The following is a 12,311-nucleotide window of genomic DNA, read 5'->3' on the forward strand; positions in this document are numbered from 1 at the left end:
CCACCTTGCAGTTTGGATGAAATCACATTTTCTCGCCAACTTTCGCACTCCTATCATTCTCAGAAAAATGCTTTGGGGAGCACCGACGTGGCGCAGGGATTCACACCTGAGAGTCGTTTCCATTTCCCCAGTGAAGATGGAGCCTGGGTTACTTCATCTAGAGCAGACAGCAGCTCAGGGAGTCCTCCTAATCCATTTGATTTATATGTAAAGAAGCGTTTCTCTTTCCAAAACCCAGAGATGAGGTATGTCGTATCGTATCCATCCAACTCAAAGAAACACGATCCCTAGCTTAAAAACTGACTCGCTGCTGTGAGGAAGGATTATGCATTGTCCTTAGGACAGGATGATGGCCCTATCCACTTACATTTACAAACTTCAGGCACAGTATATTCAAGTTAGATTTATGGTGCCACATTAACAGGATGTTAAAAATAAAATAGCCGGGCACACAAAACATTCTGTGACCTGCTAATGCTTCTCAAAATCACATCATGGCAAATGCCAAGAATTATTTCCCCAACAAAACTAAGACCCTGACTCAGGGCAATTTTCTGCACAGCCAGCATTTTGGGGTTGGGGGTGGGTTGAATTAATGCCTGTCACACCACTGTGCGGTGTGTTATTATACCCACACAGTGGACTGACATAAATTAGGTTTACGAGTTCCGAAATAAATTCTGGGCTGCACAAACCCAGCATTAACAAGTGACTTTGGTGATTTTTTTCCCGATTACTTAGGTCCGTGTTGACCTGCAACTCGAGAAGGGCACGTTTTCTCGCCGATCCCTCGCAGGTAACACCTTAAGCCTTTAGGCCTTTGCTACTGCTGGGGTTCAGAGATTTACGTGAAGTTGCAAATTTCCAGAAACTAGTTTGAATTTTACAAATTAACACTGAGTTGTTACTCTGGGCTAGTTTCACTGATTAGTATCGTAGATAAAGGCAGAGTGCTGCGCCTAACTGCAGTCAGACCTTTGATCATAAAAGTAAAAGGAGGCAGAGAAGTGCAATTCACACGTAATAAACAAATCTCCAAATTATTAAAAAGGCATTTTATTATAAATACATTTTAGTTGTAGCAGTAAAATACATTTTGTTACCATGAATCTTTTAAGACAAAAGAACTTCACTGAGACAATGATCACAATGTAAGAACTGTAGCCCCGCCCCCCGCCCCGCCCCCAAATGGAAAACTTGTTCTAAGGAACCAAAGTAGCTAAAGTAATTCCAAAACCTGGTTAGAAAAGAAAACGATTGGGAAAAAAAAAAAAAAAAAGAAAGAAGAAAGTAAAGACCCTAGAGAGTGGGTTTGGGGTTATTTTATGGTACAAAGTCATTTTTACTTTTAAGGATAAACTCTTTAGGTATTAGAACCTCTCAGATGTGAGGTATCGTTAACTGTGAAGAAAAAAAAAATAATTGTTATAATTTTTCCAGAAATTATGATTATTCGACGGTTGCACAACTGGTCCTTGGAAGAGGTGGAAACAGACCATCTCATATCTAGCCTCCCTTCTGGAAGACCTGACAAATTAAGACCTGGTATGAATTTGCTAAGTAATTGATTGTATGAAGTTAGCTGAACAAGAACTGTATTTTTGAAGCATTAAAAGAAAAAAAAAAAAAACCACCTGTCACTAATAACAGGACCCATTTAATAAAATGCAAAACCCATTACCTTTATAATTTAGAGGAGAGGTATTTTAATCACCATCTTTACCTAGGATACAACTACTACATATAACCAGTACCTTCATGGGTTCCAAAGAATCAGGTCAGATGACTGGCACAGAAAGCGAATACAGTACAATGTCATATACATGGATTGACAGGAAGCAGGCATGGTCTGGATATATGGAAATCCAAGACCTTCCTCCATATGGTGGCAGCGGGGTGGGGTGGGGGGGGGGGGGACTGAGAAACATGTTCAGGTGGAGCCCACACGTTGGGACTTCAACCTGGACACAAGAGCCCTCTGACCTACTGAAAGACAGAAAGAGGTCTTTGTAGACAAGGCATCGTGCAAAGCAAAATGTAAATAAACCGAAGCTCCCTGTGAGTTGGAAATGGACAGAGTGACCTGTGCTGAACGTAGAAACAATCCCCACTGAAGGTAATCGAGCCTTTCAAGGAGGAAGTGCTGTGTTTGAAGAATTCCAAAGCTGTGCGCTCTGGGAGGCTTATCATGTGCGCTTCTACGTCTAAGCCATTCTATAATCTATTACCTTAAAATATCTTTTCTCTTTCTAGTATCTCAGTTAATTCAAAGCCAAACTAAAAACCAGAGGCAGAGCCCGATACCCCTCAAGCTGCAGTCCAGGGGGAACATAAACAACAATGACAGTAATATATGAATTTTAAAAAGACTTCTCAGATTTATTGTATCATAGACAGTTTCTTTCTCAAAAATAACTTGTTCATACATGTGCACCTATGGTTTATGAATAACTCATGCTGTGTAGCTGGTAGATTCCCCTAGACTGTTTTTGCAAACATATATGGATTTTTTTTTTTTTTTTAAGTAGCAAAGTAATCAGAAACAATCATCAATTTTCTGCCATATACAACACTTCAGGCTCCCCTAACACCTGCCGGCATGGCAGAGAGTCCAAAATAACTTTGTTAACCTGAGAAACACATAATTTGAAACGCAAACCCTTCACCTTCATCCCCCCACCCCCAACCAAAAAAGCCATAAAAACTACGAACACATTATTTGGGGATTATCTATTGCTTCCCATGCTCCATGTCACTGCCATCCTAAGACAGGGCCTCCTGTACTCGGTGCCTCTTGTGACGTTCTGATGGCTTCCTTTTACAATTCTCATCTCCACATGTACGATCAAGAACAAGTCTAAGCACACCAAACAAATGCACAGCTTCTAGAACAAAGCCCAGGCTGCAGGGTGCACAAGACCAAACTCGCCCCAGAAATGAATGAGGGCCTGCACCCTGACGTGGACAAGTATGCACAGACCTTTAGCGGGGTCGGCAGTGGTTGGGGGGGGTGGCGACAGCCACTCCAGAGGCTCTCCTCTCTCCTTAGAAATCTTTCTCCATGAATGTTCCACTCGCGGCATCAGAATTATTAAAATGTCTCAAGTGATCGGTTGTTTACATCGAGGAAAGAAATGCATGGTTGGAAAGACCTTCGGGCTTTCTCTAGACCAGCGACTCTCAAAGTGTGGTTCTTGGACCAGCAGCATCGCCTGAAGATTTGTTGAAAATGCAAATGATCAGGCTTCAGCCTGGGATCAGAAGCTCTGGGGTGGGGTCCAGCGATCTGGATTCCACCAAGACCTCCAGGTAATTCTGATGCCGGCTAAAGTTTGAGAATCACTGCTCTCCCCTGCTCAAACTTCTAAAATCTTAAAATAGGATAGATATTTAAACAGATGCTATTGGGTGACTTCTGTGTTGAAACTATGTAACTTGCTACCCCCTTTTACTTCTCAGACATCAAAAAAAGTAGTAATGAAAAAATTCATTTCAAAAACCCCATTTTTTTAAAAAGTAATATTGATTTTCCCTCCTAGACATAGTTCTAAGGCAGGCAGTCACATGCTAGTATGCAAAATAAAATACAGAAGAGGCCTCCTATATGAGGTGTAGAAATAGCTAAAAAGACACCCCAAGAACATAATGAAAATTCCATAATATTGTTTAATGAACTCATAGAATTATATAAAACTTACTATGCTTTATGCTTAATATTTGTATCAAAATAAAATCTCTCTGTTGAACAAATTGCAAATAAAGTCTGGTCTAATACTCTGATTACTGAAACTATACGTATATGAATGTCTCTGGGTTTTCTTCACGCTTCAGTTTTAGAAGCTTTAGACTACTGTATAACTGGGTTTGGGATTTAACCACAGCTCACATTACTAAGTCTAGATTCTTCTATCACGTACCTCCCTTCAAAAAAATTTAAGAAACTCCTGTGACTGTTTCCTTAAGGTTTATTCCAAAGTAGATATTTCCCATCATTTCTAAAATTTTAAATGTTACACTAAAAATGTCTCCTTTTTAATGTCTGGTTATTCTAGTTTAAAGTAATAACATTTTCTGAATGTGTCTTAGAAGAGTGTTAAACGTTAGTAAGATTCACTCCTTTTAACAATGGTCTTGAAATTGCTAATTAAGCAGATGTATGAAAGTACTAAGTGTGAAGTTAGCAGCTTTACAATAAAATCTCAGCAAATAAACATCCAACTTCAAGTAGAAGGGAAATTCGAGACGCCTAATATAATGAGCACTTTGAAGACTAGCATGTCACTTACTCTTTCATGGCGGTCCGTATCTTTATAAAAAGACGACATCACTATGTGATATTCTGAACAAGAAATCGTAGAACATTATCCATTATTTCTAACGATTGTGGCAAAGAAGGGAGAGAAAAATCAGATTAACACATTTACTTTGAGATTTAGGAAGACACATATGGCGGTGGTAGAAATTAAGGGTTTTCGTATGTTAGGGGGATGGCTCACAAGAAGTAATTATAAATCATGGTAAACCATAAGGGACAAATTACTACCTTTGTGGGGCTAGAAGAAAACAAGAAGTGGATGGTAGCCTAAACAACACTTTAAGGCAGCAATCTGTATCTATCAATATATTTAAGGTTTCAATCATGTATTCTTAAACTTTTTCTGGGATTACCTTGTTAAGGACAACTCCAATATGAAACGTTATCCAAGTATAACAGGTGTCTTTTTAAACAACTCTTTCAGTAAATCTAATTTTCTTTTTATCTTGAAATTGTTTGTTCACACCCTGGATCTCAGGCATGGGTGGCTCTCTCTAGCCAAAGTAGCTAGAGATACATTCTTAGATGCTTATAGTTTTGTTGCTCTCGAGATGTATATACATGAAAAATATTAAACATGTAAAGTAACTACACTAGAACAGGATACTACTATATGTTACCTATCTCAAAGCGAGGAAATTCAGTTAGCTTTCTTAGCAATTTCAATGCCTCCATAAACAAGGAAACTATTTTTACAAATAGGTCTTGGAGATTGCTATGTTGAATTAGATAATGCTTATTCAGTGGGAATTCTGTGTATTTTACTTATTCGGCAATTCTTTGAACTGAAAAGACCAATTGACGTTTACACTCAACCTGAACTTATTCTAGGATCTCTCATGAAAAAAACCACACAAAGCAGTTTGTTATTTCGCATATACAAAGTGACCTGGATAGAAAGCGTATCTGTCTGAGGAAAGGAACATTAAGGTCATGTTAGTTTAAATGGTCAATAATTAACTACTGATGAATCAGAAACAAAGCTCTGCTATAACAGTTTGGCAAAGCATGTGCCAAAATGGCAACCAAAGCTCCTTTTAAAAGCAACACCAGAAAATATCCACATTACACTGAATCATGAGGTTTTTCAAATCTTAAATAAAATCAGGAAAGGAAAAAAAAAAAAAACTTCAGCACAGACACTCTACAAATTCTATCAGCCAAAAGAATTTCTTTAAGGTAAAAAAAAAAAAAAAACAGAAAATCTCAAGCAGCACTGAAATTAAAAAGCGAGATGAATTAAAAAAAAAAAAAAAGTTCTGGCAAGAAAAAGGAAACACCTCAGAGTGATACAAAGAACAAAGAAGTAGAAAGACAGCATGTGAACAATTAACTTCACTTAAAAGAAATCAGTACTAGAAGAAAAGGAAGCCGGTAATACTTGGTATCATCCAAGAGCTAACATCAAGGTTTCTTCAAAAAAAACAAAAAAAGTTCCGTCTGAACACTAAGGATGAAACTAACACACAAGCTGTTTTCTCAGTCTGCTTTGTGTGCATTTGCTAACTACTACCCAAGGAATACCCAGACAGCATGAGCCACGCCTCGTTTCCATAGAAACTAACAATGATTCCCCCGGTAAGACTCAATCAGGATCATTGCAACACGTTACACGCGCGCAAATGACAGATTCAAAGCTCAGCTGGAAAGATGGCAGTACGTAACACTGAGGAAGAGTAAATGTGTTAGAAGACACATTCAAAACTGAATCTACAAGGGCAGGAGATGGAAACAATATCCAAATACTTGACCGGTTGTTAAGAACTATCAGGAAAGGAGGAACACTGGGACACAGCAGAGCAAGGAACTAATAAGTAGCTATTGTTTTTAGTTTTTTGGAAATAACTTCTTAGAACAGGGGTGTCACCACAACTCAGCAGCTTCCTTATCCCAAGCTTCCAACATCAGTATATTTATATAAAGTGGTAGGGTGTGCACCTGACCTCTTTAAATATAAATACAAATAAGTTAAAATTGATATTTTTTAAAGGTTCAAGTATGGAAAACAGAAAATCAGGCAAGGACTCCATGACAAGGGATTAACTCAAAGCCCTGACATGCCAGTTCTGTCTTCATAATTATCAAAATGCTCTGAAACATTTATCTGACTTGCATTGTGGGGGAGAATCGCGGATGAAAAAATTATTGTTCAGAGACATCCTCCCGTCAGGAAGATCTGATTTTAATTTGGGCTCTATCTTGCGTTTCGTCACTGAGTCGAAATACAAAAACTTCTTGTGACTAAAGTTACGTTGAGCAAAATGTGACACGGTTAAAGGTGGCGGTCTGACATCAGACAGAGAAAATGTGGTGCCGTAAGTTGCTGGCTCTGTTTTCCAACTGTGATTTATACTAACCATTAACACGTCTACAGTCCACAGGTCTCCATCCACTGCCTCACATGGAGACTCACAGCCCATAAACGGAAGCCGCAGGCAAATGATGTGCACCCACTCTGAGCAGAAAGAGCTGAAGAAAGCAGGTGTTCTCCTTTTCCTGCAGGCTCACTAACCCTTAACTAAAGGCGTCCTCTTCTCCTAAATTGTCTAAGGATTACAGGGAGTTGGAGCTGGCCAACAGCAATAAAACTCCAGTCATGGAGGAGATGCGAGGAGTTTTCTTTAACCCTGCCACCACTTTTCAACCCCATTTCAAAAATTGTACTGTGAATACAGGATGGCCTATTCAAAAGTAGTCCTCCAAAAAAACTATTTTTGAATGGATCATCAGGATTCACTGGTTCATCAGCAATGTTTCCGAACCTTACGTGATTTAAAAAACAAAAACAAAACAAAACAAAACAAAAAGAACAACAACAAAAAAGTTATGTTGTAGTTTCAAGATTTCTCTGAAGTAGAAAAAGTAGGACTACCCAATCAGGAAAACAAGAAGGACGTGCATTGTTTCAAGGGTGTTAGAAGACCACAAGTTTTAAGAGGGTAAATGTTTTGCTTTGGATTTTACCAAAGTTCACTGAAAACAATTTTTAGACTGTAGAATATTTAAGATGGCTATTTAAATTTTATATTTTTATACAAGTTCAGTGGGATTATAAGAATCGAAAGACATGAAAAACAAGGGTAGTTTTTTGCCCCAGATTTCGATGAATTTTGATACATGTTGGACAAATATCAGATTTCTTTTTAATGATGTTCCTCAAACAAAACAGTTTGCAAAATATTTGAATTGCCATGAATAATGTCACATTTTAATGTAAACATCAAATAAGGTACCAAAATTTTTACTGGAGGGGGAAAAAAAAAAAAACAAACCTTAAAGCGGCACAATTCTTTATACCACTGGGGGGGAGGGGGGGAGAAAGCCAGATTACAAACATTTACACATGCATAGTGAGAAAAAAAGGATTTTACTAAATTCACGCATTTTTAAAATAGTTATCAAGTCTACTAAGCACCAACAATCCTAAAAATTTTTCAGCTTCATGATTTGTTTAAAAAAAAAAAAAACACACACACACACACACACTATCAAATTAACGTTAAAAACAAGCTTGAAGTACAGCTTGTCCAAAAAATAACTAACTATGCCAATGTTTTTTCATGTTACAAAAAACAGTGGCATACAAGATAACATCTGCAAAGAATGCCTTTAACTCTATCCTACAGTGGATGGAGATTACAATAGCACATCATACAGAGTCTAAAACTATAAAAGTTTTAGAATGCAGCATCTTGTCACAAAAAAAAAAAAAAAACTGATAAAACTTAAAGTATTTAGAAGATGCTGCCCCTTTATTTTAAAAAATTTTAAATGAATTTAAGCAAAAATAACATACATTTGTACATCAACTGGCCATTTCTGGTACAGAAACCCAGCATATGGTAATATTATTGAATAAATGTAAATGCTACTTACAATTTTTTTTCTTTTTAAATACATTTTAGACAAAGTTTTTTTTTTCTTTTTTTTTTATAGTTGCACAATTAACTCTTAGCTGCTAGCTTGATGCAAACATATGTAACAATACACAAATTTAAAAATATTTTTTATTCTACATAAAAGCTGTCAAAAGACACGTCGAAAATGCAAAATAATGGAATATACTTTTAAAAAATTAGTTGCAAGTCTAGCAGCAAAGCAATTAAGTGAGAACATATTTAATATTAAAACAAAGGGAACTGTGCATCTATAGAGGAAGTCCAACTATCTTAATTCTATTGATATAAACAGAAATCAAAACATTCGCCCCGGAGGGGGAAAAAAAAGTGATTATTTAAAATAGGAGTAAAAGCCATTGCTGCCTGATGAGCTCCCCAGGCTGAGTTCCTGGAACAGAGACAGAGGGTCGCTACTCTTCTTGGCCTGCTCGGGCTGGGGCCTGGGCTTGGGAGGGGCCCGCAAAGCGCTGGCGTAGGACATGGCGGGCTTGCTGCCCCCCGAGCTCTGCTGGCTACTGCTGCTGGCCGACTCCGCGATCTGCTTGTTGGGCATGAGTGGGGGGAACTGGCCGAGATGCTGCAGCACATTATAGTTGAAGGAACTGGACACCTCGAGGCTCTCGGACTTCAGCTGATCCTCAGGGGGTTTGACGGTCTTGGGTGGCGGAACTAGAAGCGGAGAAGAGCGACACGGCTTTAAGGGCACGCCTGGCAATGCTGCCGCATCTCGTTAGCTCGGCGTGTCACAACGGGCTCTCGTCCCCGGGAACTCCGTGACGGTACAGCCCTGGGGACGGTCAACTTCTGCCACAGAACGTTGAAGTCACAACACATCGAATCAAACTTCTGAATCTTATCAATGCTTGCAAAAGAACTGACTACGTAAACTGGAATAGCTAACGTATAAAAACGAAAGGTCAGGGGCGCCTGGGTGGCTCAGTCGGTTGAGCGTCCGACTTCGGCTCAGGTCAGGATCTCACGGTCTGTGAGTTCGAGCTCCGCGTCGGGCTCTGTGCTGACAGCTCAGAGCCTGGAGCCTGTTTCGGATTCTGTGTCTCCCTCTCTCTCCGCCCCTCCCCTGTTCATGCTCTGTCTCTGTCTCAAAAATAAATAAACGTTACAAAAAAAAAAGAAAAAAAAAAAAAGAAAAAGAAAAAAAAACGAAAGGTCAAACCTGAAGGTTTGCTTCGCAAAACTAATTTTATAATGGTACACCTTGATATTTAATATGTTAACTGCTCAACTTTGAATATGGGAACTTACGCGTTCTTTCTTAAATAAAAAGGAGCTGTATATGCTGACTCCTGGTCAAAATACCTTTTATTTTTAACCTAGGTAATAGTTAACACTCGATTCCATTTCTTAAAAATGCTCTCGGGGCGCCTGGGTGGCTCAGTGGGTTGAGCATCCGACTTCAGCTCGGGTCACAATCTCACGGTTCATGAGTTTGAGCCCCGCATCAGGCTCTGGGCTGATGGCTCAGAGCCTGGAGCCTGCTTCTGATTCTGTGTCTCCCTCTCTCTCTGCCCTTCCCCCATTCATGCTGTGTCTCTGTCTCAAAAAATAAAATAAACATTAAAAAAAATGCTCTCTTTTCTTGTAATATATAAATAAACACAGGGTAAGGTAGGGGAGAAACAACTATAAATTTTACTTCACATTTCCTATATGTAATCTAATTTTTAACATCCTTTAATACTTGACCCCACTCAAACAGAACTACCCTGCAACCCAGCAACTAAGACTACTAGGTATTTATCCAAGGGATACAAGAATGCTTTTTCAAAGGGGGGACATGTACTCCAATGTTTATAGCAGCCCTATCAGCAATAGCCAAATTATGGAAAGAGCCCAAATGTCCACTGACTGATGAATGGATAAAGAAGATGTGGTATTTCTACAATGGAGTATTACTTGGCAATCAAAAAGAATGGAATCTTGCCATCTGCAACAACGTGGATGGAACTGGAGTGTATTACGCTAAGTGAAATAAGTCAGTCAGAGAAAGAGAAGTATCATATGACTTCACTCATATGTGGAATTTAAGATACAAAACAGATGAACATAAAGGAAGGGAAACAAAAATAATATAAAAACAGGGAGGGAGATAAACCATAAGAGACTCTTAAATACAGAGAACAAACTGAGAGTTGCTGGAGGGGTTGTGGGTAGGGGGATGGGCCAAATGGGCAAGGGGCATTAAGGAGGACACTTGTTGGGATGAGCATTAGGTGTTATATGTGAGTGATGAATCACTAAATTCTATTCCTGAAATCATTATTACACTTTACGTTAACTAACTTGGATGTAAATAAAAAAAAAACAATAATGGCGCCTGGGTGGCTTAGTCGGTTGAGTGTCTGACTTCGGCTCAGGTCAGGATCTCGCGGCCCGTGGGTTCGAGCCCCACGTCGGGCTCTGTGCTGACAGCTCAGAGCCTGGAGCCTGTTTCGGATTCTGTGTCTCCCTCTCTCTCCGCCCCTCCCCTGTTCATGCTCTGTCTCTGTCTCAAAAATAAATAAACGTTACAAAAAAAAAAGAAAAAAAAAAAAAGAAAAAGAAAAAAAAACGAAAGGTCAAACCTGAAGGTTTGCTTCGCAAAACTAATTTTATAATGGTACACCTTGATATTTAATATGTTAACTGCTCAACTTTGAATATGGGAACTTACGCGTTCTTTCTTAAATAAAAAGGAGCTGTATATGCTGACTCCTGGTCAAAATACCTTTTATTTTTAACCTAGGTAATAGTTAACACTCGATTCCATTTCTTAAAAATGCTCTCGGGGCGCCTGGGTGGCTCAGTGGGTTGAGCATCCGACTTCAGCTCGGGTCACAATCTCACGGTTCATGAGTTTGAGCCCCGCATCAGGCTCTGGGCTGATGGCTCAGAGCCTGGAGCCTGCTTCTGATTCTGTGTCTCCCTCTCTCTCTGCCCTTCCCCCATTCATGCTGTGTCTCTGTCTCAAAAAATAAAATAAACATTAAAAAAAATGCTCTCTTTTCTTGTAATATATAAATAAACACAGGGTAAGGTAGGGGAGAAACAACTATAAATTTTACTTCACATTTCCTATATGTAATCTAATTTTTAACATCCTTTAATACTTGACCCCACTCAAACAGAACTACCCTGCAACCCAGCAACTAAGACTACTAGGTATTTATCCAAGGGATACAAGAATGCTTTTTCAAAGGGGGGACATGTACTCCAATGTTTATAGCAGCCCTATCAGCAATAGCCAAATTATGGAAAGAGCCCAAATGTCCACTGACTGATGAATGGATAAAGAAGATGTGGTATTTCTACAATGGAGTATTACTTGGCAATCAAAAAGAATGGAATCTTGCCATCTGCAACAACGTGGATGGAACTGGAGTGTATTACGCTAAGTGAAATAAGTCAGTCAGAGAAAGAGAAGTATCATATGACTTCACTCATATGTGGAATTTAAGATACAAAACAGATGAACATAAAGGAAGGGAAACAAAAATAATATAAAAACAGGGAGGGAGATAAACCATAAGAGACTCTTAAATACAGAGAACAAACTGAGAGTTGCTGGAGGGGTTGTGGGTAGGGGGATGGGCCAAATGGGCAAGGGGCATTAAGGAGGACACTTGTTGGGATGAGCATTAGGTGTTATATGTGAGTGATGAATCACTAAATTCTATTCCTGAAATCATTATTACACTTTACGTTAACTAACTTGGATGTAAATAAAAAAAAAACAATAATGGCGCCTGGGTGGCTTAGTCGGTTGAGTGTCTGACTTCGGCTCAGGTCAGGATCTCGCGGCCCGTGGGTTCGAGCCCCACGTCGGGCTCTGTGCTGACAGCTCAGAGCCTGGAGCCTGTTTCGGATTCTGTGTCTCCCTCTCTCTCCGCCCCTCCCCTGTTCATGCTCTGTCTCTGTCTCAAAAATAAATAAACGTTACAAAAAAAAAAGAAAAAAAAAAAAAGAAAAAGAAAAAAAAACGAAAGGTCAAACCTGAAGGTTTGCTTCGCAAAACTAATTTTATAATGGTACACCTTGATATTTAATATGTTAACTGCTCAACTTTGAATATGGGAACTTACGCGTTCTTTCTTAAATAA

At 39.1% G+C, this 12,311-nt stretch overlaps 1 protein-coding gene and 1 long non-coding RNA gene across 6 annotated transcripts in view; one reads left to right on the plus strand and one right to left on the minus strand.

Annotated features, from left to right (window-relative positions):
• Window positions 1–5,836: 5,836 nt before the first annotated feature.
• LOC109277065 (uncharacterized) lies at window positions 5,837–6,916 on the plus strand. The gene is made up of 2 exons (XR_002084988.2): window positions 5,837–5,893; window positions 6,690–6,916. It is a non-coding gene; the product is annotated as an uncharacterized LOC109277065 (long non-coding RNA).
• A 519-nt stretch (window positions 6,917–7,435) lies between these two features.
• HELZ (helicase with zinc finger) overlaps window positions 7,436–12,311 on the minus strand; it is a 159,765-nt gene continuing 154,889 nt past the window's right edge. For all 5 annotated transcript variants that reach the window (XM_019466466.2, XM_019466462.2, XM_019466464.2 and 2 more), the window contains one exon: window positions 7,436–8,883. In XM_019466466.2, coding sequence (XP_019322011.2) covers window positions 8,546–8,883 — 338 coding nt within the window. In that variant the 3' untranslated portion in view covers window positions 7,436–8,545. The remainder of the gene's footprint in view (window positions 8,884–12,311) is intronic.

The sequence above is a fragment of the Panthera pardus genome, unplaced genomic scaffold (assembly GCF_024362965.1).
Source record: "Panthera pardus isolate Hobbes unplaced genomic scaffold, ASM2436296v1 HiC_scaffold_3, whole genome shotgun sequence".
NCBI classification, from domain to species: domain Eukaryota; kingdom Metazoa; phylum Chordata; class Mammalia; order Carnivora; family Felidae; genus Panthera; species Panthera pardus.